The following is a 23,638-nucleotide window of genomic DNA, read 5'->3' as shown; positions in this document are numbered from 1 at the left end:
CAATACCATGGAATAAGACTTACAATTTTATACTCAATGATAAGAGAATTTTATTTTGCCTTCTCTTGCGTGTCATTGTAGATTAATAGGAATTACATGACAAAAGGGCTATTATATTTAAAATTGGAACAATGTTTGAAAAAAATTGTCAATATAAGTACTCTTGAAAATTTTATCAACTTTGGATTAAAGTATAGTGTCACATATGAACAATCATACTACAGAATGGAAAAATAGGGATTAATATTATTAGAAACCCACATCCATTTCTGATCAGAAACTTTGAAAGAACTACCAGGTGATGGAGGGAGAAATTCGAAAGTGGGGGGAAAGTTGTATACAAATTAGTTTAGGGGGATAATAATTATATAATTTTTTTTACCTACAATTATATACATAAATGTATATAAATTTTTTTTGGGAGGGCTACAACCCCCTAACTTAACGAGTGGTTCCGTCAATTGCTATTCATCCCGAGTTAACTTGATTGAATCTTCTCCCGATTAAGAGAAATGCTAAAGGGTACTGTCTAGCACCCTAATGATGTGTAATATCGTTATTGGTGCAATTTAATGTTGGATTCTACTTGTTTTAATTTGATATTTATTATAGAAAATCGCTAACAAACTATAGAATAATACTTTTTTTCATGGTGATAGTTACTATGAGTGTCTAACAATGCTTTATTATTAGATTTGATCATGATTACAGATTTGAAAAAAGTTATGTGTTAATATATTTTTTTCTTTCTTGCTGTAAAAAATTGCTTCTCTTTAAGGCATATTCACAACACTTCTCTTTCTCAAAAACATTAAAAGATGAAGAAGAAGAAAAATACAATTTGTTGGAGCCATTCGAAGAACAGAGATATCAACAAACAGACAAACAAAACCTAAATGAGAAATTTTACTTAATTGTGCTAATATTTATTTTATTTTTCAAGATGAAACAAAATAAATACTTATGGCACGTTTACTGTACAGTATTTATAATCAGAATAAAGTAATGTAACAGAATAAATAAAGTAATCGGAATCAATAATTATAATATGTTGTTTACTAAAACTAATTGGAAATGGAATGATAGTGAGGTTCATAAGAAACTAATGTCCAGATTTGATTAGCAATTAAGGCATGAAATTCATGACTCATAGCAGCATTCCAAGTAGGATCCTTAAGAGCAGCAATGGTAGATTTAGGCTCAGTTGACAGTAGAGATTTAGGCAGTTTGTGTTTCGTGGCAAGATACGCTTTTGGTTTATGAATCTCATTTTGAGCTCTAGTGCGCATATGATGTATTCTCTGAGGTGCGCATATTCAGAGGAGGCAAATGAAGCTGACTTAGATGCAGCAGAATAAGACACATGTTGACCACCAATAGCTGGTGACTCATGAACAGATGCTGCTGGTGAACTTGGTGAAGTGTCCTGAGTCCTGACTAGAATGCAAGGCAGGAGCTTCAAGATGAACGACCTCAAATTCAGAAACTGACTTAGAGGAAGAGGCATTAGCACTATTCATGTCGACAACAACAACATTCGAGTGAACAACAATATTCATGTCAATAACAGCAACATTCAAGTGAACAACAATATTCATGTCAACAACAACAACATTTGAGTGAACAACAACATCAATATTAGAGTGAGACTTAGGGATACCATCATTAGGAGAAAGATACAGAAGGTATATTAGTATTAAAATATATTGGACTAGTATGAAATGTAGCAGTGGGACAAGGAGCAAAAAAAGAAGGTACTTAAGAGGCAGATATTGATGAAGAGACAAAAATGGGATAATGTGACTCATGAAAATCACATTGCGAGCTATAAAAACTCGATAAATGCATATCTTATTATTATAAAAATTATTATTATTAATAAATTAAAAGATTTTTAATATGTTTTGCCGTGCTTTTTGGACTTGTTGCGTACTGTGTTTTTCAGGCTTGTTTATTCGTGCTTACGTGTCATGTCTTTCGTGCTTTTCGTGTCGTGTCGTGCTTAAGGACATATTTTTCATGTTGTGTCGTGATAATTTGTAGCATCGTATTGTTTCGTGCCCGAGCCTGTATTTTTTCGTGCCTAATCGTGTTCGTATTTTTCGGGCTCGTTTCAATTTCGTGCCATGTCAAAAAGTTCTGTCTGTATTTATAGCACTATTCATACCCGTGATAAAACAAAAAACATACTTTTCACAAATAAAAATTTGTAAAACACCTTCTCCAAGCTGTAAATCAATAATTTTCTCATTCTCTTAAATTAAACAATCTGAAATTATAAATCACAAAACAGTAAAAAAAATTTAATGAGAAACAAAAACACAAAACACCTAATTTTAAGAAAGAAAGAAAAAAAAAACCTAAACAAAGGGCGGAGAGAGGGCAACAAAAAACAAAAATACATTGATATTCCAACAAAAAAAATATATAAATAAATATATATATATATATATATTTATTACATTTGCTAGAGAGGGGGACAAATATGGAGAGACGACGGATAGAGGGCAGGCGAAGAGAGAGTGGGTAGAGCAAGGGGAGGGCAGAGAGGGATGAGGTGGGTTTGTCGTGGACTGCCGGGCGTGAGTGGCGTGGTTGTCGTCGACAGCCGACAGTGAGCTAGCTGGGCGGAGAGGGCTGTGGAGAGAGAAGAGGAATAAATAGGAAAAATGGAGAAACAATTTTTGATTAGGGTTTTTTTTAGTTTATAAAATTTTATTAGCGACGGAGCTCACCGTTAATAATATAACGATTTTATTTATTATTATTATTTAATTTTTTAATGTTAGTAGCGGCGGGGTTCGCCGCTAATACCGTGTTGCTAATAAAAATTTAAATTGGATGAGCAGAAATTTTCTTGCCTAGTTATTAGCAACAGACCGTTGTTGTCCGCTATTAATACCTCTATCATTAGCGGATGATTTAGCCTGTCGCTAATACTTTCACGACTATTAATTATTTTTGTGGTAGTGAAATCTACTATACGTAATTGTTGAAAGGGATTGTAGCTGGCGAACCCATGATTTCATTCAAAGAGGAGTAGAATAAAATATTGAAACAATACAATATATAAATGTAACTATATATATTTATTTAGAAGGATCGGACACCTATTTTCTTCAATATAATTAATTTTATATATATATATATATTAACAAAAGAAAAAAAAAAAAGGCATAGGCAAGAGCACCTTCTTGTTCTTCATTGGGTTCGCCACTGATTGATATCAAGCCTTGGAAGGAAGTTCGAGATTTTTTTATTTTTTTTTCATTGAAGCGTTTATATATAAATAACAATTCACAATTTGAGATAGGATCCTAAGATCCTTCATGATCACTTGAATTAGGTTGAATTGGTTGTTGAGAACTTTATAATTATGTTGCTAATAACCTTAAACATTTTTTCAACTAGCTAGCTTATGGGTTGTAATTTTTTTAAGAAATGGCCCATAATGTTGGTAGATGGGCATTGGAGTTGAACATTATAGTGTTGAGCTTTCTTCCATATTGCTTTTCTTTGTAATTAATCTGTTGTAATCTCCTAGTTTGCTTCTATTAATATAATCATATCCAATATCTTTTCTATTTTCTTCCTTTGCTTTGCTCATATATTTAATATGTATATGCACATATTATTGGCCTTTGCCTAGCATTAAAGGGCAGTGACCATTGGTGTAATTGGAGAGAAATAGGGAAGTGAAAACTAGGTATATCATAGCCCCATGCATGCAACTATGTATGAAATTATGTGAATAAATAATAATAACAAAGTTTTATGTTTTCAATATATATAATTAATAATAATATATATTTATTGGTTATGATATTGTTCTGAGAATTTATATCTCTTTGCTCACGTTTTGAACAAAATTCGCAGGCCATTCTTTCTGATCGATAAAATTTCAATTTCCCTAGAATCAAAGAATGTAGTCTTATTTCCTAACTACAAATATATAAAAAAATATACTCATATACTATATAAAAATTATATATTATTTATCATGAATATTTTTTGCCACTTGTTTTTACCAACCTGCATCTGCACGTCATATGATGTATGCCTATATATATTATATACATATAAATATATATTAGAAAATGGGCACTTAAATACCATATTAGATCATAATAATATTGGCCATTTAATGTTATTTGACAATGTTATTAGTGTTTTTTATTTATTTATAGAGAAGTTAATAGAGTCGCTTTTTGTTTTGACATACAAAACTCAAACTATGTGGATTGAGGTTAACCCTTTGTGTAGATTTTATTTTACAGCAAAACTTACCAAATCCTTTATAATCCCTTTATAATCTCTTTTGATGAATGAACTTTAATTTCAAAAAATATATATAAATATATACATCAATTTGGTTTCTTAGATCGAGGAGAGAAATTTAATCAAAGAAAGAAAAACAAAATAATGGAGAAATATATAATGCCAATTTTGAAATTGGCATTATATAATTAGGAGTGTATGTTGGTCGATTTGGTCGATTTACGTTACATTTTATTTAACTTAATGTAAAGATCGAGTTACTAAAATCTAAGTGTATCACTACAAAAAATTGCTACTTTTAGTGACAACTTTTTAGTCACAACATAATTTTTTGTGACTAAATGTGACTTTAAGTCACAACAAAATATTACTTGTAACTAAAACATAGTATTTAGAACTTGTCACTAATTTAGTTTTAGTCACAACACTTGTTGTAACTAAAAATACATTTAGTCACAACACTTGTTGTAACTAAAAATACATTTAGTCACAACAAATTGTAATTTTTGTGACTAATACATTTAGCCACGGACCTTTTAGTCACAATATAGGAATAATAATTTATAATTAGTCACAATTTTTTTCACTTTTAGTCACAAATTTTGTTGTGACTAAAGTAAGATTTTTTGTAGTGGCAACCTGCCCAATTAAGAAAAAGAAAAGTTTCAACCCGCCCAATGAATTGGTCGATTTAGTCGGGTTAACCCGTCCAAACCGAGCACTAATGTCTATTTTTTTTTCACATTCAATGATTATATTTTAGTTATTGTGATAATGAGATAAATATAAAGATTAAATTTAAAGTTAAAATAATTCGCCATAAACAAATAAAATAGTTAATTTGAACTTTTTACTTTTTATAATTATGTATATAAATTATATAATATATAAATTATATAATATATAGATTATATATAATAAAAACATATATATATATATAAAAAAAAAAACTCACTTAATCGGGTTAGTTTGGGTTGATTGGGCGGGTTGATATTATTTTCAACCCACCCAATATAGATTGGGCGGATTATATTTTCGTCGGGTTTTTCGGTTTATATTTTTCGTCGGGTTATCTCAGTTTGCTTTGGGCAGGTTATTTGGGTTGGGCGGTTTACAAAAATTTATGTACAACCCTAGTATATAATATGTATAACAACTACTCGATTATATATGATATACAATATATAATTTCAACAACAATGAAATTATTGGCAAGAAAATAAATAATCAATTAATTTCAATATAATTAAGGATAAATATTATTTTAAACCCTATGTTTTGCAAAAGTTACTAATTGCATCCTCTATTTTATTAAATGACAAAATGGACCTTATATTTTCTAAAATAGTAAAAATAGGACCCCGAGATCAGTTTTTAAAAAAATTATTTTTTAATATAACCAACTTGAAGACAGTTTCTAACACGAACAGATACAGAAAATATAACCAGTTTTATCATTACATCTCTAGATTAGATTATTATTAAGTTTTATTTTAACAAAAAATCAGTTCAGGGTCCTATTTGTACAATTTTTTTCTTTAAAGAATTTTAATTTTATATCTAAACTATTATATCTATTTAATTTTGTATTAGTATTATTTTATGCAATATTATGTTTGGTATTAACTTGTATTAATAGATTGTGTAAAGTTATAATATATTTTTAATAAACTCGACCCCAACACCAACTATGGGTCGGGTTGGGGTCTGGGTTCCAGTTCGGGTCCTAGGTCTCGTGTCTAGGTCCCGGGTCCCGTGTTTGGGTCTGGGTCTAGATCCAAGTTCGGGTCTGGTTCTTGGGTCTAGGTCCAGGTCTAGGTGCGGGTCCTAGTTCCAAGTTCGGATCTAGCTAGGTTCGGGTCGGGGTCTAGGTTTGGGTCCAGGTCTTGGGTTCGAGTTCGGGCCGCGAATTCGGGTCCCGGATCTAGGTCCGATCCTAGGTTTGGGTCTCAGGTTCGGGTCTGGCCCCGAGTTTGGGTCTCGAGTCCAAGTTCTGGGCCCAGGTTTAGGTCTCAGGTCTCAAGTCTGGGTTTGGGTCTTGGTTCGGTCCAGGGTTCGAGTCTCGGGTCCAGTCTTGGGTTTGGGTCTCGATTCCGGGTCCCAAGCCTAGCTTTTGGTCTCAGGTCCAGGTTTGAATCCGGGTCCCAGTTTTGGGCCCCGTGTCCAAGTCCAGGTTTGAGTTCGGGTCTAAGTCCGGGTTTGGCTTTGGATCTGGGCCCCGGGTCTGGGTCTCGGATCTCGATTCGGGTCCTGGATCCGGGTCTAAGTCCAGGTCCCAGGTCTTGGGTCCCGAGTTCGGAACCTGGTTTGAGTCCGGGTTCGAGTCTATATAGGTTCAGGTTCAAGTCCAGGGTCTGGGTCTGAGCTCGGGTCCGGATCTGAGTCCCAAGTCCGGGTCCAAGTCTTGGATCCAAGTTTGGTGTTATATATATGTATATATATGTTTCATTATCAAATGTGTGGCAACTAGTAAAGTATCAAACATATAAATATGTAATTGAATAGTATTTAAGAAACTTATGTGTATATATTGAATATTCTTACATGCAAAAAGGAATAGTGAGTTTTTATGGTGCACTCTTAAAAATAGGTGTACTATTGTATCTTTTTCTGTTTTGGTAATTAGAAAAAAAACATAGTCTAATTTGATTTTATGGACATGTATGTTTAAGATAATTTATAATAATTTATGATATAGAAAGTAATGTTTAAATAATTTAATTCATACACATATAAAATAAAATAAAAAAAAATATTATGCTTGTAATATATTATTTGTATCTTAATTATTTTCAACATGTTAAATTTTTCGAAATTTTAGAAAATATCTTAATAAATTATTACATGTACGATAAATAAAAAAATAAACTGAAATCAGAATGAAAATTTTCCAAAATCATATGTATATATATAATGTATATTTAATATTAGAACATCAAACTAGTGGAGGAAAGTTATTAGTAGTGTATAGTACAAATGTTGGTCATAAAATTGAATAAGGGATCTTAAAATGGATAAACAAGTTGAACACATGTGCATGGGGATCTTGAGGGGCTCCATCAATAAAAAGTCTATTTCAACTTCTATACTATGCCCTCTCTTTTGGGCTCTCTCAATACCTCAAATAATTCTTGTACAATATTATAAATAATATATATAACTTATTATACAACCAATTAAGTAGGCTCCATGCATTTACCAAACACACCAACTTGCAATTTTATATGAATATATAGACACCATGTTGTTATAAATATATAGATGTACTATGTATATCATGTGCTCAAGGGGTCCAATAGTTTTAAGCTTCGATACCCAATTGGACAAAAAAGACTTCTCACGTTAAAGCAAACTAATTTTATATATATATATATATATAATTATATATATGCCATTCAAAAATATAATATACCTATAGCTACTAGCTAGGGCAAGACTAAGACAATTATATATAGTTAAAGAAAAAACAATATTCCTAAAGGGTTAGTGTTTGTCAACATCTTAATAGTTTTAAGTAATTTTATTTGATTATTTATGGTCTCTTTCATCGTATTAACCTCAATTAGGGAAATAATAAAAAGTGGGATTCCATTAAAGTTTTTCTCACAATATTACAATAAAAAAATATAAATATTTATATATATATATCATACATATTCGGTTTGATCTTATTTGATTTACTTTTAAGCCAAGTTGATCGTCCATTAATTTGAGAATAATCATGAAATAATAAAAAGGGTTTGTACTTTTTACCAAATTGTTAATATTTGCTGTAGTGTGATTATTCCATGATAATAATAAAAATTTATTTATATCAAATGAAACTAAAAAAAAATACATTATAAATATTATAATTAATAAAGAGATGAGGCTGTGAAAATGACTATACTGCTGGAAAATAAAAATAAAAAACAAATAATATATAAACGACTTACATGTGATTGATAAGATTATTCAAGATCATTATAAATTAGAACGTTGAATAGTTCAATTTTCAAACCCTAGCTATATTCAAAATTAAATACAAAGAATGTTGATCATTGAATAGTAAACTTATTATCAAGTTTGCACTTTTCTATTTCTTTTATCTTCTATTTATTTAACTATATTTTCTTAATTTATTATTTCAAAAGGAAAAATGAAAGTAATTATAAGGCTATAGTTGATCAAATAATGGTCTCAAAAAATTTGATAATAGGGGTTCTTTTCACGTATATTGACTAGTCAAATAATATATTTTTGTTCTTTTATTTGGAACAACAAATGAATATGAAATTATATATAGTTAGATAAAGATACATAAACATATGACACTTACAATATATGGTTAAAATAATGTTATTATACTAAAATGTCCATTGTTGAAAATATTAGTTACAAATAACAATTTATTTTTGTGTAACTAAACATCTTCTTAGTTACAATTAATTGTAATTAATTAAAACTAAATTTATGATAACTACTTGGGCCACAGTAAGTACTTGGGCTGCCGAGTACTGTTGGCAGGAATAATAATGTCATTTTCGGTTATTTAAAAGACAAAGTGCAGAAGCGGATCCAGTCTTGGGACAATAACTTCCTATCTCGTGCAAGAAAGGAAGTTCTTATTAAATCAATTGTTCAATCATTTTCGGCCTATACAATGAATGTGTTTCTTATTCTTGTAGGGATTTGTCAGGACATTGAGAGAACAATTACCAAGTTTTGGTGGAGGTCGAACAAGAATAAAGACATACACTGACTAAGCTGGGACAAGCTCACGAAACACAAGAGCAAGGGTGGCATGGGATTTTGAGATTTAAGGGACTTCAATTTAGCTCTACTAGCTAAGCAAGGGTGGAGGCTTTTGACTTGTGGTGATAGCTTGATGGGGAAAATTTTCAAAGCTAGATACTTTTCTTCAGGGTCTTTTCTTACATCGACGTTGGGGAGTAACCCAAGTTATATTTGGAGATGTGTGTTTGAGGCTAAGGAGTTAGTTTGGGCTGGGGTTCAGAGATTTGTGGGTGATGGTTCTACCATCAATATTCTGTCTGAGCCTTAGCTTCCTGATGAGATGAACCCTTTCATTGAATCTGTCTATCCATGATTGGTGGGGAAGGCTGTTGACTCTTTAATGAAAGTTGGTCTGGTTGAATGGGATGGGGAAGTTATAGCTGATGTGCTTAATGATAGAGATCAAGCTTTGGTGTGGAAAATTCCACTCAGTAGTCATGTGAGTACTGATTTGTGGTATTGGTTACATGATACTTCAGGTGTTTTCTCTGTTAAGAGTGCATATTCCCTGCTTCAATCAATGAAAACCAGCAGGGATATTCCAGATAACTCTGGTTTCTGGCGGCTCTTATGGCAGTTACAGCTCCCTCCGAAGGTTCTCATTTTTTTGTGGAGAGCTTCTACGAACAGTCTCCCAACTCAGTTTCATCTTTCCACAAAACATGTTCTAATTGCTGCAACATGTCCATTTTGTCTTGCTGCTCTTGAGACGACTCTGCATGTTCTGGTGAGGTGCTCTTTTGCTCAAAGTTGCTGGAGCAAGGTTCCAATTACTGTTGTGGCGCCTGATGCGATGTTGTTCTCGAGTTGGTTTGAAGCTGGTTTGGCATCGTGGAACACGGCCGAGGCTCTTGAGGTTGGTATGATTTGTTGGTCAGTGTGGACTCATCGTAATGATTTGGTTTAGAACTCATCCAAACACCCTGATGCGAGTGAGGTAGTGACAATGGCAAAGTTAAATTATGTTGAATGGTTTAATGCTCAACAACATAATGTCACAGATGCAAGTTTAAACTGGCCGACTGCGCTGCCCGTAGAGCAATGGACAACACCTGATTTCCCTTCACTACTACAAACCAAGCTTTTAGAGGCACTTTTTTTCAGCACATATTAAAGAACCGACGTCATAGGGTTGGAATTTTTTGGAAGGGATTTTGACATTACCTATGGCGTCGGTTTTTTCGAAATAACCGACGCCAAAGGGTGTCCCCTATGGCGTCGGTTATTTCTAAAAAAACCGACGCCTAAAGGGTTTATAACCCTAGCCCAGCCCATCATCTTCCTCATTCGACCAGCCAACCCAGAAACCCCCAAACCAGAGAACCCCAAACCCTCTCCGCCAACCACCACGAAAAACCACCCCCATTTCACCATTTTTTCACCATTTTAGCTCATTTTTGTTTCTAAATCTTCTATTTTTCATACCTAAAACTATATACCTGAAAAGATCACATTTTCCCTCATTTTTTAGGGTAAATCGAAGGTAGAGGTAGTGGTGGTGGTGGTTATACCTCCGGCCACCGTTTTTAGTGGAGAAAACATTGTATTTCAACGTTTATTAAGGTATAAATCTAATTTCTACTAATTTTAGTACTGTACATTGTTTTATTTTTTATTTTATAAATTTTTTTAGGGTTTTTCTATATTATTAAATATGTATTGTGTGTATATATTGTGAATGAGAAATGTATTGTGTGTATGTATATTGTGAATGAAAAATGTGATATAGGAGAGTATATATGTATGTATTTTGTGTTGTATTGAATATGTATTGTGTGTGTATATATTGTGAATGAGAAATTAGATAAATAAGAGAGTATTTTATATATTGTATATGTATATATTGAGTATTTTAAACAAATAGTTTTGTTAAATATTGTGAATGGGAATGAGATAAGAGAGTATTAAAATAAAAGTTTAGAAATTGTTTTCTAAAAAATTAGTTTAGAAACAAAAGTTTAAAAATTAACTCTATTTTGTATCAATTTTTTTCTATTTTTAATTTTATTCATGTGTTTTTATTTTTTTTAGTAGCTAGTATAGTTAATTACAACTACTTAGCAAGTTACTAATTTTCATTCTATTCATGTATTTTTAACTAGTTAGTAATAAATTAACTAGTTAGTAACTAAATACTCATAAATTATATAACTAGTAAGTAGCTAAATAAAAAAATTTGTAATTTTGTAGTATTTCTTTATGTTGTAGGTTGTGAGGTCAATTTGCAAGGATCTGACTTATTTGGTATTGATCGGTTTCTAGTTAGCTCGAGGTATACACTCACTAAATTTTATTATAAATTAATTATGAATGCTTAGTAGAGTTTGAATATCTTAAATATTCATCCGTAGTGAAGTAGGTTCTATAATATATTGTAATGCGTCGGATCGATGGGTGAAATAATTTTCACGTTAGATGAGTTTGAATATCTTCAATATTCATCCTTAGTGAAGTAGGTTCTGTGAATACATGTACTGCAGTCGAATGGGTGGTAAATTTTTATATTGCTAAATGTTGTTGTGATTATTTCATATTGTTTTGAATTGTGTTTTGTTGTTATTAATAGGTTTGAATTTTTCGGAAACGTTCAATTATAGTCGTTATGCTGCCGAAATTTCAGTAAAATTAGGATAATATTTGATTTTAATTTCTTTTAAACTTGGTTGTTAGGATTTTATCGGAAGTGACTTTATCGGAAGACAAGTACATAATTTTTGGTATAAGGTATGCTTTTGTTAACCTACTTTTATAAGAATATTTTTCATATATATTTAGATAATCTTTAAATGCTTAGAGTAATTTTAGAATAATATTGATGTAATACATAGGATATATATTGTTGAGTGCTAAGGATAGATATAGTAAGCTATAAAAAAAAAATACAAAAAAGGTATATACTGGGATTTGAACTTGTGACCAAAAGGATAGATTGATAAGTTTTTACCAATATACCAAAACACAATAGAATTAACAAATACATTATAAACATTGATTCTAATACTTAAAATAAGAATTCTATTATAGCAAAATAAAACACAAAAAATACCCAAGTTCAAAAAAAAAATCGCCTCAAGCGGACAACCGGATCAAAAGTTATTAATAATGTTCAAAGTTTTTAAAAAATTTCATGCAAATTTTAATCCTTTATCTACAAAAATGCAATACACTACAAAAATGATACTAATATATTAAAAAAAATTATAAAAATATACTAATATACTACAAAAATACAAACACATAATATAAAATATTAATAAAAAGATAGCTAATATACAAACACTTAGAGTAATGTAGATGTGTATTTATTCAACTTTTCAATTTAATTTGTATTTATGGTTATTATATATAATTTATACTTAATTTAATTATATTAATAATAAAATAATATATATATAAATTATGCTAAAATACAAAATTGGAAGCTGAAAAAAAACCATACGAAGACCCTATGGCGTCGGTTATTATGAAATAACCGACGCCATAGGGGTCCTATGGCGTCGGTTGTTTTTAACCCTTTAGCGTCACCCGGAACAGCGTCGGTAGCGAATTTCGCCAATACCGACGCTGAAAGCCCTTAAAAACCGCCTCTAAAGCTCAATTTTGTAGTAGTGCTTTTGTCAAAGTTAATATCGATGGTGCACTATTCTCTATCCAAGGGCAGTATGGATTAGGTTTGATTGCAAGGTCTGCTGCGGGAATGGTCTTGGAGGCTAGAATTTTATCTAGAGAAGGCTCTTTGCAACCTCATATTGTTGAAGCCATTGGTATCAAGGAAGCTCTTTCTTGGAGTAAAGCGAATGGATGGTCACATGTTGTAGTTGAGTCGAATTGTTTAAAGGTCATTAATGATTTGCAAAAGTTTAAAAGTATGGCTTCTCCTTATGGTCATATTCTTTATGATTGTAGGACTCTGGTTGCTGATTTTGATGTTGTTTCTTTTAATTTTGCTAAGCGGTATGCTAATAAGGTTGCGCATGCTTTGGAGCGATCTTCTCTTTCTGAGGCTGACCGTATTTTTAGTAGGAACTCTCTACCTTTTGTCATTGCATCCTTAGTTTTAGATGATTTAGTTTAATAAAATTTAATCATTATTAAAAAAAAACATTTATGATAACTATACATATTACATAATACAATTAAAAGATATAATTGTCACTAGAAAGTAACTTTCTTTATAATGGTAGACTCCCTATATTTTAATTTAAATTAATAAAATACACATACTATAATTTACACAAATAATATACAAATAAAAAGGTGATGTTTTTCAGCACTATTCTATGTATACAAATAAAACAATAAAATTATGGCGCTCCTATATAGCTAGCTACTCCTGTTTCATGATGTATATTCTATAAATAGAGCTAGACTGAGAACTAGATATTTTTGATAAATGTAGCTGTATATTGTATATACTGTTATATAATTATAATATGAGTGGTGGTAAATTAAGTTATTGTACTTTTACGGACTGTAATCCGTGATGTATGGTAGCCGTCAGATAAGGAAGTTATTTGATCTGACGGCTGAGATTGATCTATGAGTAATCAGGGTTAAAATGTAAAAACGTACTCTGATACTCATTTAATGTACCCTGAGACTCGTCTAATATACCACAAAATACATTCTTGAAAGTACTCACGGGACAAAATCATATTCTTATATATATAAAAAAAAATTACAGTGAAAAGTCAATTTCAAGTCACGTTATATATATATATATGGTCATGCAGGAATTGAGACAGAGTTCCATGGACCATGGTCGCATGTTCTCTCATGCATAGTATATATAATAATGATATATATATTGTTTTTTTTTTTTTTAAATAATATCAAAGTGAGGAAGTGTGTTATATTCCCATATATTAAAAAGGGGTTTTGTACAATGGGTATATAGATATATAGTCACAAATGGATATGAGTCCAAGGAGATTAAATTAAAGATTTAGAATACATATATACAATAGTTAATCTAATAATTAATACTAACAAATTAAGCATAAATAATGAAAGAAATAATTAATATATATATGAATTATTTGGTTTATAAAATCTTCTTCGTACGAGTTCATGAAAACATGCATGCAATGACAATGATCTAATAGGATTAGAACAAGAAAAGAGGTTATTATGACAAAAAAGGAAACAAAGTGTACAAAGTGAGAGTAAAGGCTTACAATATTTTAATATTTTGTTCCTTTTTCTTATAGTATGTAATATGTATGTATAATAAGTTTTGGTTTTGAATCTCTTTTATGATCTATTTGTCTTCATCTTATCAATATTATCTTATTCTTCTATAAAAGATGTTTTAACTAGGGGTGTTTATTGGATCACATCTAATTTTAGGCTTATCCAGATCCAATCCAATCATATATTGGATGTTAGATTTTACCATCTGATCTGATTCAATTAATTTCTATCATCCAATCGATCTAACATCTATTGGATGTTTGATTGGATCGGTTCTATCTATTGGATGCACTTCATATATATTTATTTGTTTAATTTGGGTTTATCCAAAATTTGAGACCTAGTATTTTTTGGATCGGATCAGATCCATATCGAATATTTTAGGTCCAGTATGTATTGGATTGGACTGAGGATCCATCCAATCCAAAAAAAAAAGAGTAAAATTTTAATGTTAACTTTCATATATACATATAAATTTGACGTATAATAATGTAAAATATAATTACTCATCCAAACTAAAAGAAAATACTAATTAGTTCGATTAGATATTGTTAGATGTATTAGATTTTTAGACACCCCATCCACCATCCGATTTGATCCAATTGGATATTTAAAAATAACATCCAATCTGATCCGATCACAATTGGATATCCAATGTTTGGCGGTCAATTATAATTAGATCGGTCGATTCTCATTGAATTGGATCGATTTATACACACTCCTAATTTCAACCAACCACCATCCACTATCTCTTAAGCCCTAACTATTAGATTTTTTATTTATTTACTCATTTGCCTTTTCAATTTTTTTTTATATATATATATATATATTCCATTCTCATTTTATTCTTTTTTTCTTATATCATTATGTTTCATTATTTAAGGTAGCGTTTGGTAACACTTTTTTAATCAGTTTTTTGTTTTTAAAAGTAGAAAAGTGAATTTTTTTTTTTTTCAAAAACATGTTCTATAAAACTGTTTTTACTTTTCAATTTTATAATTAGAAATCAAAATTTTAAAAACAAAAAAAAATCATTTTCAATATTTTTTTAAACATTTTTTTTTTCTTAATCAATCTTTTGGATTACGACCAGATCCGGACCCAAATCCCCTCCCCACGGCCTTGGCCCTGAACTCGGATTTTGACTTGAACCCGAATCCGACCTCGGACCTAGACCCGACTTAAATAAAATCAAAAAATGAAAATAAAAATAAATTTTACAGAACACACTTTTGTTTTCTGTTTTTAAAATTGAAAAACAAAAGTGGTTACAGAACGCATTTTTATTTTTTAAAAATAAATTTTTTAAAAACAAAAAATTTACTTTCATTTTGTGATTAAAAAATTAAAAAACAAAAGTGTTACCAAACGACACCTAAATTAATAATAATAATAAAAAAATAATCATTACTTTACCATTTTTAATGTTTGATTCTTTTCTTTCCTCTCACCATTATGAGCATGGAGCTAAGCGAGAATTATATGTTAAGGGAAAAAAATATTAAAATTTAATTAATAAATATTAAATACAAAATGTGTTTCTTGCATGTCACCAAAATTTACACAATTATTTTAGCAATTTCTCTTTTAATGTATGCTACATAGAAAATATAAATTGACAATTTATTTACAAAAATGCCTCCATAAGGTAAATATAATATTTATACCTTTTATGTGATTTTAATTACCAAAATACCACTTATACTATCACTTACACAATCAGATGATAGTTGCAGGGTGGTTGCTGCGTGGTTGCGCGGTGGTTACATCAGAGGAAGGTTTCAATCAGACGATAGTTGCAAGGTGGTTGCTAGGTGGTTGGCCAAAGATTGCATCAGACAAAGAGAGAGAGAGAAGGTGGCGTGTGAGGCTTTTTCTGAGAGAAACAAAGTGATCAAATATGTGTGTCTTAGTTTCCTCAAGCCAACACTTTCTATTTATAGAAAACCCTCTAGGTTTAGGTTAGAATTGCATGGCATTAAAATAATGGAAACTACAAATGGAATTTCCTATGCAAGGGCCGGCCATACAAAGGGTATTGGGCCTCACTTTGCAACTTTCCCATTTTGTTATTTTCCATTCCCATTTTCTCAAAAATGCCAATTTTCCAATTTCACCTTTTAAATGTCAATTCTAATTATTTAATAACTTGGAAATAATTATCAAATAATATTGCCATTTAATATATTTATTAATTTAGACATATAAAATATCTTAATTAATAAATAAACCTAAAATCTCTTTTCTTCACAATTTCGCCCTTGCTTAGTGAAAATTCATATAGTAGACATAGTCTAACTTTTAGAATTATAATTGATTAATTAAAATCAATTAACTGAGTCTTACAAGCAGTATGGTCTCAACTAGTATGGGGACCATGGGTCTATATAACCGAGCTTCCAATAAGTCGAACCGAATTTACCAAGTAAATTCTCTAACTTATTAATTCATCATTGAATCCACACTTAGAACTTGGAATTGCACTCTCAGTCATATAGAAACGCTCTATATGTTCCACAATATAGACACGTCATTAGTTATCCATTGTTATAACCCTAATGTGATCAATGACCCTCTATATAGATGATTTACACTGTACAGGGATTAAATTACCGTAACACCCTATAATGTATTTTATCCTTAAAACACTTAACCCTGTATAAATGATATTTCACCTAAGTGAAATGAGATCTCCACCATTTATCTTCGTTTGGTTAAGCTCAAAGGAAATCATCCTTTACTTCTATTTGCCAAATAGAAGCTATAGATTCCATATTTATGTTAGCGCTCCCACTCAATTGCATTACCGTGTTCCCAAAATGTACGTATCACCCTGATACAAAACTAGGCTTAACTAACAAATCAAAGAACACGAGTAACACTCTTGAAATTGAGCCTAACCATATCAGGATTGAGATCATTTGATCTAGGATCAACATGTGATATTGAATTGAATAGATATTACGGTAAGTTTTAACATATCTAATCAAAGTTCAATATCGGTCCCTTCCGATGTATACTCCATACATCCGATACTGGTAAACTTTGCCAATGTCCTGGAAAGGACATAACACTTTTCCAAGGTGTAAGAATACCTATCGCTGATTATACCATGTCAGTCTAAATCCAGTGTTCTGACAAATCAGGGAATAAACTTTTGAACATATGATTAAAGATTATATTCCACTGTGCTGACAACACTATAATCTTTAACCAACTCATATGTTCTGGACTTAAAAAGAATTCATACATTATATACCTATAATCATGAAATAAATCATGTGAACCATGCAACATAAAATGTTATTTTTGATCTTTATTAATAAGTAAATCTAATTATATGAAATGAGTTTTATTTAGGGCATAAAACCCAACATTACCTACAAAGGATGATGCACGAAAATAGAAGAGCAGATTTCAATGAGAGACACCATGGGCAGCCGCTTAGAGAGAGAGAGAGAGAGAGAGAGAGAGAGAGAGAGAGAGAGAGAGAGAGAGAGAGAGAGAGAGAGAGAGAGAGAGAGAGAGAGAGAGAGAGAGAGAGAGAGAGAGAGAGAGAGAGAGAGAGAGAGAGAGAGATCGGGTGGGAGGAAATAATAGTAACTCTAATAAAAATAAAACCCTAAAAGTTAATATATGCTTTTATATGTATAGTTGGCTTAACAATTAAAAAGTCCAAAAGTATGAGGACCTTTTATCCTGGTTATTATCTAAAAATCGGGATAAAAAGTCCCACTTAAAATGCTAAGTTGTGTTTGGCAAATGCATAAAAATAGCCTTTCTAACACTATTTTTTATCCGTTTTCCAAACAAGGCTTTTGTTCTAAACTTTTATTTAAGGCTCCAAAAATAAAAGTGGGATCAAAAGTTTTTATCCCACTTTTTATTTTTTCAAGTGTAAGAAGTGGGATAAAAAGTCCATTTTATTGTAGTGCCACTTAATTGACACGTGTTACTTTCTGAAGTACAACCGAATTTCAGGTATAACAAGTTGTATTATCTTTAAATTTTAGTTGTAGCTTTTTCATAAATTTTTTATTTTTTTATTAAGTTATTTTTTAATTACTTACTAAATACCTTTTTAATTTATCAAATTTATTTTAAAAAATTAATTTTTAGTTTTTTAAAAAATTATGTCAAACGGACCTTAATTATTATTTTTTTATAAAATGAATCAAGTGAGAATGGTTCATTAGTTCTTTCTTAACTAATTATAGAGCACAGAAAGGCAATATTATTATTGGTTAGCTTTTTCCATTTTAAAGAATAAATTTGATTCGTTCTAAGTAATTCTACCTATAATTGAAGATGATAGTAATTCTACCTATAATTATTATTGGTTATCACTCCCAAAAGTAAATATTAAAATTATCACAAATGTTCATTTGATCATTTTCTCTTGTTTTTTTTTTTTTTTTTTTTAAGATTTAGCCCTATAATGCCAATTAATAACTTAATAAGTATTAAAGATTAGGTCAAATTTCATGCTTAATTTAGTATATATAATTATATAGTTACACCCAAGTTGTGTACATTTAATAATGGCTTGATTATGTATTAGTAATTGTATTAATTTGTGGAACCTTAGCACAAAGTCACTTGTTAATTAAGCTAAACCGTCTTTAAAATAGTTCTATAAATAAATAAATAAATATAGCACATGACCCAAGAAGAATTGTTCAAAGTATTTTATTAAATTATTTCAAAAAATGTATATATTTATTATTTTTTTTTCCATTTCTTTTTTCTTCCCAAAAAAATACTCAACTCACACCGGCGATATTTATTTAAAAAGAAACTGATAATTTATTTTAATGCAAATTGAGAAAAGAGAGTCAACTTGTAATCTTAGCATAATTTAATGCCCAAACACAAGGGGGCATTTTAATAATTTTATCCCCACCAACTTGCATCTCGTTTTTTTCTTTAATTATTTGACAATTTTCTTATTATTATTTTCTATTTTTCTAATATAAATATATATTTATATAATGTTACTCTTAAAATAGCTTTGTCGATGCACATTATATATTTTGGTATTTAAAAGAAAAAAAATTCACATTTTGTAAAATTTTGAATAATTTACAATTTGAAATATAATGTTCAAACAGTCTATTTTATACACGTATAAAATAAAAGACTCACACGTAATAGTTTAAACCTTATTTTTATTATTTTTTTTTTTTGACAAAGTGATTAAAATCACTCATGAATTTACGACGCTCACGTCCGCCACCGACGCTAGAACCTCCTCGAACCAGGATAGCTCATCGTCTAACCGCAGAGCATGCTTTGCCAAGCCATGGACCGCTATATTCTAAATTTTAATTTGACATGCTAAATTTTTCTTAATTTTTTAAAATTTTAAAAAATATCTTAAATAACTATAATATGTACATAACTATAAAAATAATTAGAGTTTTTACACTACGTATTTAACTGTTTTACTATTGTCTTAATTGTTGTGATTATTTTATAAAAATATAATATTTTTGTTAAAAAATTAATATGATAGTAAAATTATAAATTTTTGTCTAAAATTTAAATTTTGTAAAAATTCAAAAATAAGTAAACTAAACAAATCACTTGTACTATCAAAACAGATAAAAATAAATCAATACACTGTCTTAGGTGCATTATAAAATTTGTAGTATATATTTCTATGTATAAATCTTCACCTCTAAAAAAAAAAGTCCCTCTTGAAAATTGGAAAGTGACTAACCCAACTCTCTCTCTCTTTTTTGCTCTTATTTTTTTTTTTTTCATATATATATATTAAAAAAAACAACCCAAACCCAAAACACTATAGCTTAAACCCTCAAAAAAAAACAAAAACACTCTCAATTTTGAGTATATATTTTGTGATAATATATAAAGAAAAAAATATCAGAGCCAAGAATCGATCTAGATCACGAAAATGCCAGTGAATCCGCCGAGGTCGGCTCTACTCGTTCATCGAATCAACGGCGGCGGAGGAAACATGCAAAGCCAAAGCCATAATCTCAAGAGAAGGTCGCCGGCGATAATCGCGCCGTTACCTGAGCCAGTGGCGCGTCACCACACGCACGAGATTAGAGCGGACCAGTCATGCTCCGCTGTAATCCAAGAGATCGCCGCACCGGTCTCTACAGTCTGGTCAGTCGTCAGACGATTCGATAATCCCCAAGCTTACAAACACTTCGTCAAGAGCTGTAACGTCATCGTCGGCGACGGCGATGTAGGTACTCTCCGTGAAGTTCAGGTCGTTTCAGGTCTTCCGGCGAATAACAGTACGGAAAGACTCGAGATCCTCGACGAAGAACGCCACGTCATCAGTTTCAGCGTTGTCGGCGGCGAACACAGACTCACGAACTACCGATCTGTTACGACTCTCCATTCTTCGATCTCCGGTACGGTGGTGGTGGAATCGTACGTAGTTGATGTTCCGCCGGGGAATACGGCGGAGGACACGTGTACTTTTGCGGACACCATTGTTAGATGCAACCTTCAATCTCTCGCTCAGATCGCCGAGAATATCGCGAAACGATCAGCCATTAACAAGTCCAATATCTCATGAGTAATTCTCCATTTTCTCCCCCAATTTTCATCTAATTTTGCAAATCAAAAATCATAATCATCACTTCATTTATATTTTTAATAGGTTGGTTCGTTTTGTCTGTATTTTGGTCATGATACGCCGTCGTTTCGTTTCTCCTGGAATCGCCATTCAAATCGGCCACGACCAAGAATCGTTTTCTTTCTTTCATTTTTTTTTTTTTTGTGTAATTAAAAAAATTAGATGAATATTTATGACATGCATAAATAATAGTCACATTAAAATCACTACATTATTGTTATTATTATTAATTTAAATAATTCGTGTACGTAAAATCTGGACCGTTGGATCAGACAATGGCTGTGGTCTGAAATTTAATTCGTTGCTTAATTTTTATGCTTAAGAGTTACTCTAAAATATCTGATTAATTAGACCGTCGAGTATAAAAATAAAGATTATTATGATTATGTCTTAATTATTATTTTATATTAAGATTAAGTAGTAATTAAAAAATTAAAATAGTGTAAGGAAGAACGTGGGGATGGGTTGCTATGCTATTGTTGTAAGTACTTGAGATTGTTTGTACCATATTTGATTTGTGTGTGTGGTTTTGTAATAATCCATTCATAATATAATTAAATTATTTTATTGGAAAATATCGAATACTTGAAGTAGGTAAAAAATAGTCTTGGCCGTATTGCATGGGGGCTATGGAAGAATTATTTATTTATTTATTTTGGTATTATAAAAATAATAATGGAAAATCGTATATCCCACTCGGTGGGGTGTACTGATACTCCTTCTATCTATTTCGACATTCAGTTTAATTTTTTTTTTCTTGCATGGTTGTATAAATTGTATTCATTTAAAATATTTTACAAAATTTAAAAAAATTTAACGGAAAAAAAGAAAAAAAAAAGAGTTCAAAGAGTTTTGTTTACAAAATTTCTTAAATAGTTGAAGAAAAAATTAGACTAAATTTATTTATTTTTTTAATACCGAAATTGAATACATCGATGCTCTTGTTGTTGGTGCGGTAGCGTTTAATGATAGATGAATTCAATACTTAATTACACTAATAATTATGATACCGAAAAAAAAATATTAAGTACCAGTAATACTTTTTAGTAATTATCATAATAAAAATATTAAAACAACGTGATGGGAATCAACAGCTGCTTCCAGGCAACTTGACCTTTCTTTGGCTCATATCTCCATCATCATCATCATCTCTTCTCTTTCTTCCTAGCTAGCTAGTTGGGTTTTTTTAAAAAACAAATTATTTTAAAAAAAAAATAAAAAAAGTTGGTTATGAATAAAATAATGGCAACTTGTTGATTGTTTGTTTGTTTTGTTACATTTTTTTATTTAATTTTTAAAAGATAGTTGAATGCTGCGGCTTAAAGAAAGAAGAAAAAGAATGCAAGTGGGTTCTTTTCTTTTTAATTTTTTTTTTTTTGAAATAAAATAACAATAATGATAATAATGTGAAATTTAATTAATTAAATTGGGGAGTGAATGTGAATATTGGTGGTTTGAATTGAATTTTTTTGAGGTGTTGAGTTGGGTTTGAGTGAGGCAAGTTGGGAGAAGAATGAGGCAAGTGGGTTGCTTTTAATGATCCCATCCCATTCTTCTATTTGTCTACTTTTGAATCCCTTCACGCCACCCTATATATTTTTTTTATATAAAAAAAAAAAGAAAATAAAAATAAATATATGAATTCTTGTCCTCATTCTTAACATCAATTATTTTTGTTTATTTTCTTGGTATAATATTTAAATTGACTATACAATAACTTACTTCTTTGGCTTTACACTAAATATACAAGTTAACCACCCCTATATATATCTCTACTCTCACCATTAATTATTTGTCTTATTTTGCTTTTCTTTTTTGTATTTTTAGGAATAATACATAGTGAAATATATGCTTGTGTTTGTCTTATTATTAAACTTTCTTAATTATTATTTTAATGCACTTAATCTTTTAAATTTAAATTTTAATAATAAAATTGCTCATTCTTATTATTAATAAATTTAAGGTAATATTTAAATCTATCTATTTTTTTTTACAGTTAATTGTTAACATGAACTGCCTATCATATGCGTACAACCTTATACACGTAAAATATTTATATTAATACACTTAATATTATTATTTAAAATTTATAAGAAAATTTCAAAATTTATATTATTTTTTAATTTTTTATTTTTAAAATTTTAAAATTAATTTTGAAATAATATTATTAAGTAAAGTTATTTGCGGCATAACCTCCTTAAGTGGCCAGGTTTTTACAACTAACCCCAAATTCTAAAATTTTGGTGGTAAAACTCCCTAAACTCATGAAAAATTAACACTTAGTCATTTCCATCCATTTTTAGGTGTTAAGTGCCACACTGTATTGTCTACGTGGACAATATGTACACATGACATTATATTATTGGTCCACGTACATAAATATTTAAAAAAAATTAATTATTTTAAAAATAAAAAATAAAAAAAATAATTTAAAACAATAAATTTATCTAAAATAAAAAAATAAATCATAAAATTAAAGAATAATAAAAAAGAAAAAAACCCTAATTCCCCTAAATTTCTCTCTTCTTCTCGTGCTCTCTTCTCTCACTGCCCTAAATCTAGCTGTCCACCAACATTTTGACCCACAAGAAACTCCGGCGTCTCCCCCATGTCCGAGATGAAGGGTTTTGGTGTCGATGTGAGGGCTCACACAGTCGAAATGTGGAGGAAGTGGGTCAACAGAGTTGCCCTTAGACGAGCTCGAACTCGACATGTGGAAGTTTCGGTTGCCGGAGACGACGACCAAAGCTCGTTGGAGCGGTCTTTGTTGACGGC

General features: G+C 30.4%; 1 protein-coding gene across 1 annotated transcript; it reads left to right on the top strand.

Annotated features, from left to right (window-relative positions):
• Positions 1–19,899: 19,899 nt before the first annotated feature.
• Positions 19,900–21,160, top strand: LOC115698161 (abscisic acid receptor PYL4). The gene is made up of 2 exons (XM_030625340.2): positions 19,900–20,803; positions 20,888–21,160. The coding sequence occupies exon 1, from the start codon at positions 20,165–20,167 to the stop codon at positions 20,801–20,803; it is 639 nt and encodes a 212-aa protein (XP_030481200.1). The 5' UTR covers positions 19,900–20,164; the 3' UTR covers positions 20,888–21,160.
• Positions 21,161–23,638: the final 2,478 nt, after the last annotated feature.

Source organism: Cannabis sativa, chromosome 7 (genome assembly GCF_029168945.1).
Source record: "Cannabis sativa cultivar Pink pepper isolate KNU-18-1 chromosome 7, ASM2916894v1, whole genome shotgun sequence".
Taxonomy (NCBI): domain Eukaryota; kingdom Viridiplantae; phylum Streptophyta; class Magnoliopsida; order Rosales; family Cannabaceae; genus Cannabis; species Cannabis sativa.
The sequence above is the reverse complement of the archived record's forward strand: the minus strand, read 5'-3'. Positions and strand labels throughout refer to the sequence as shown.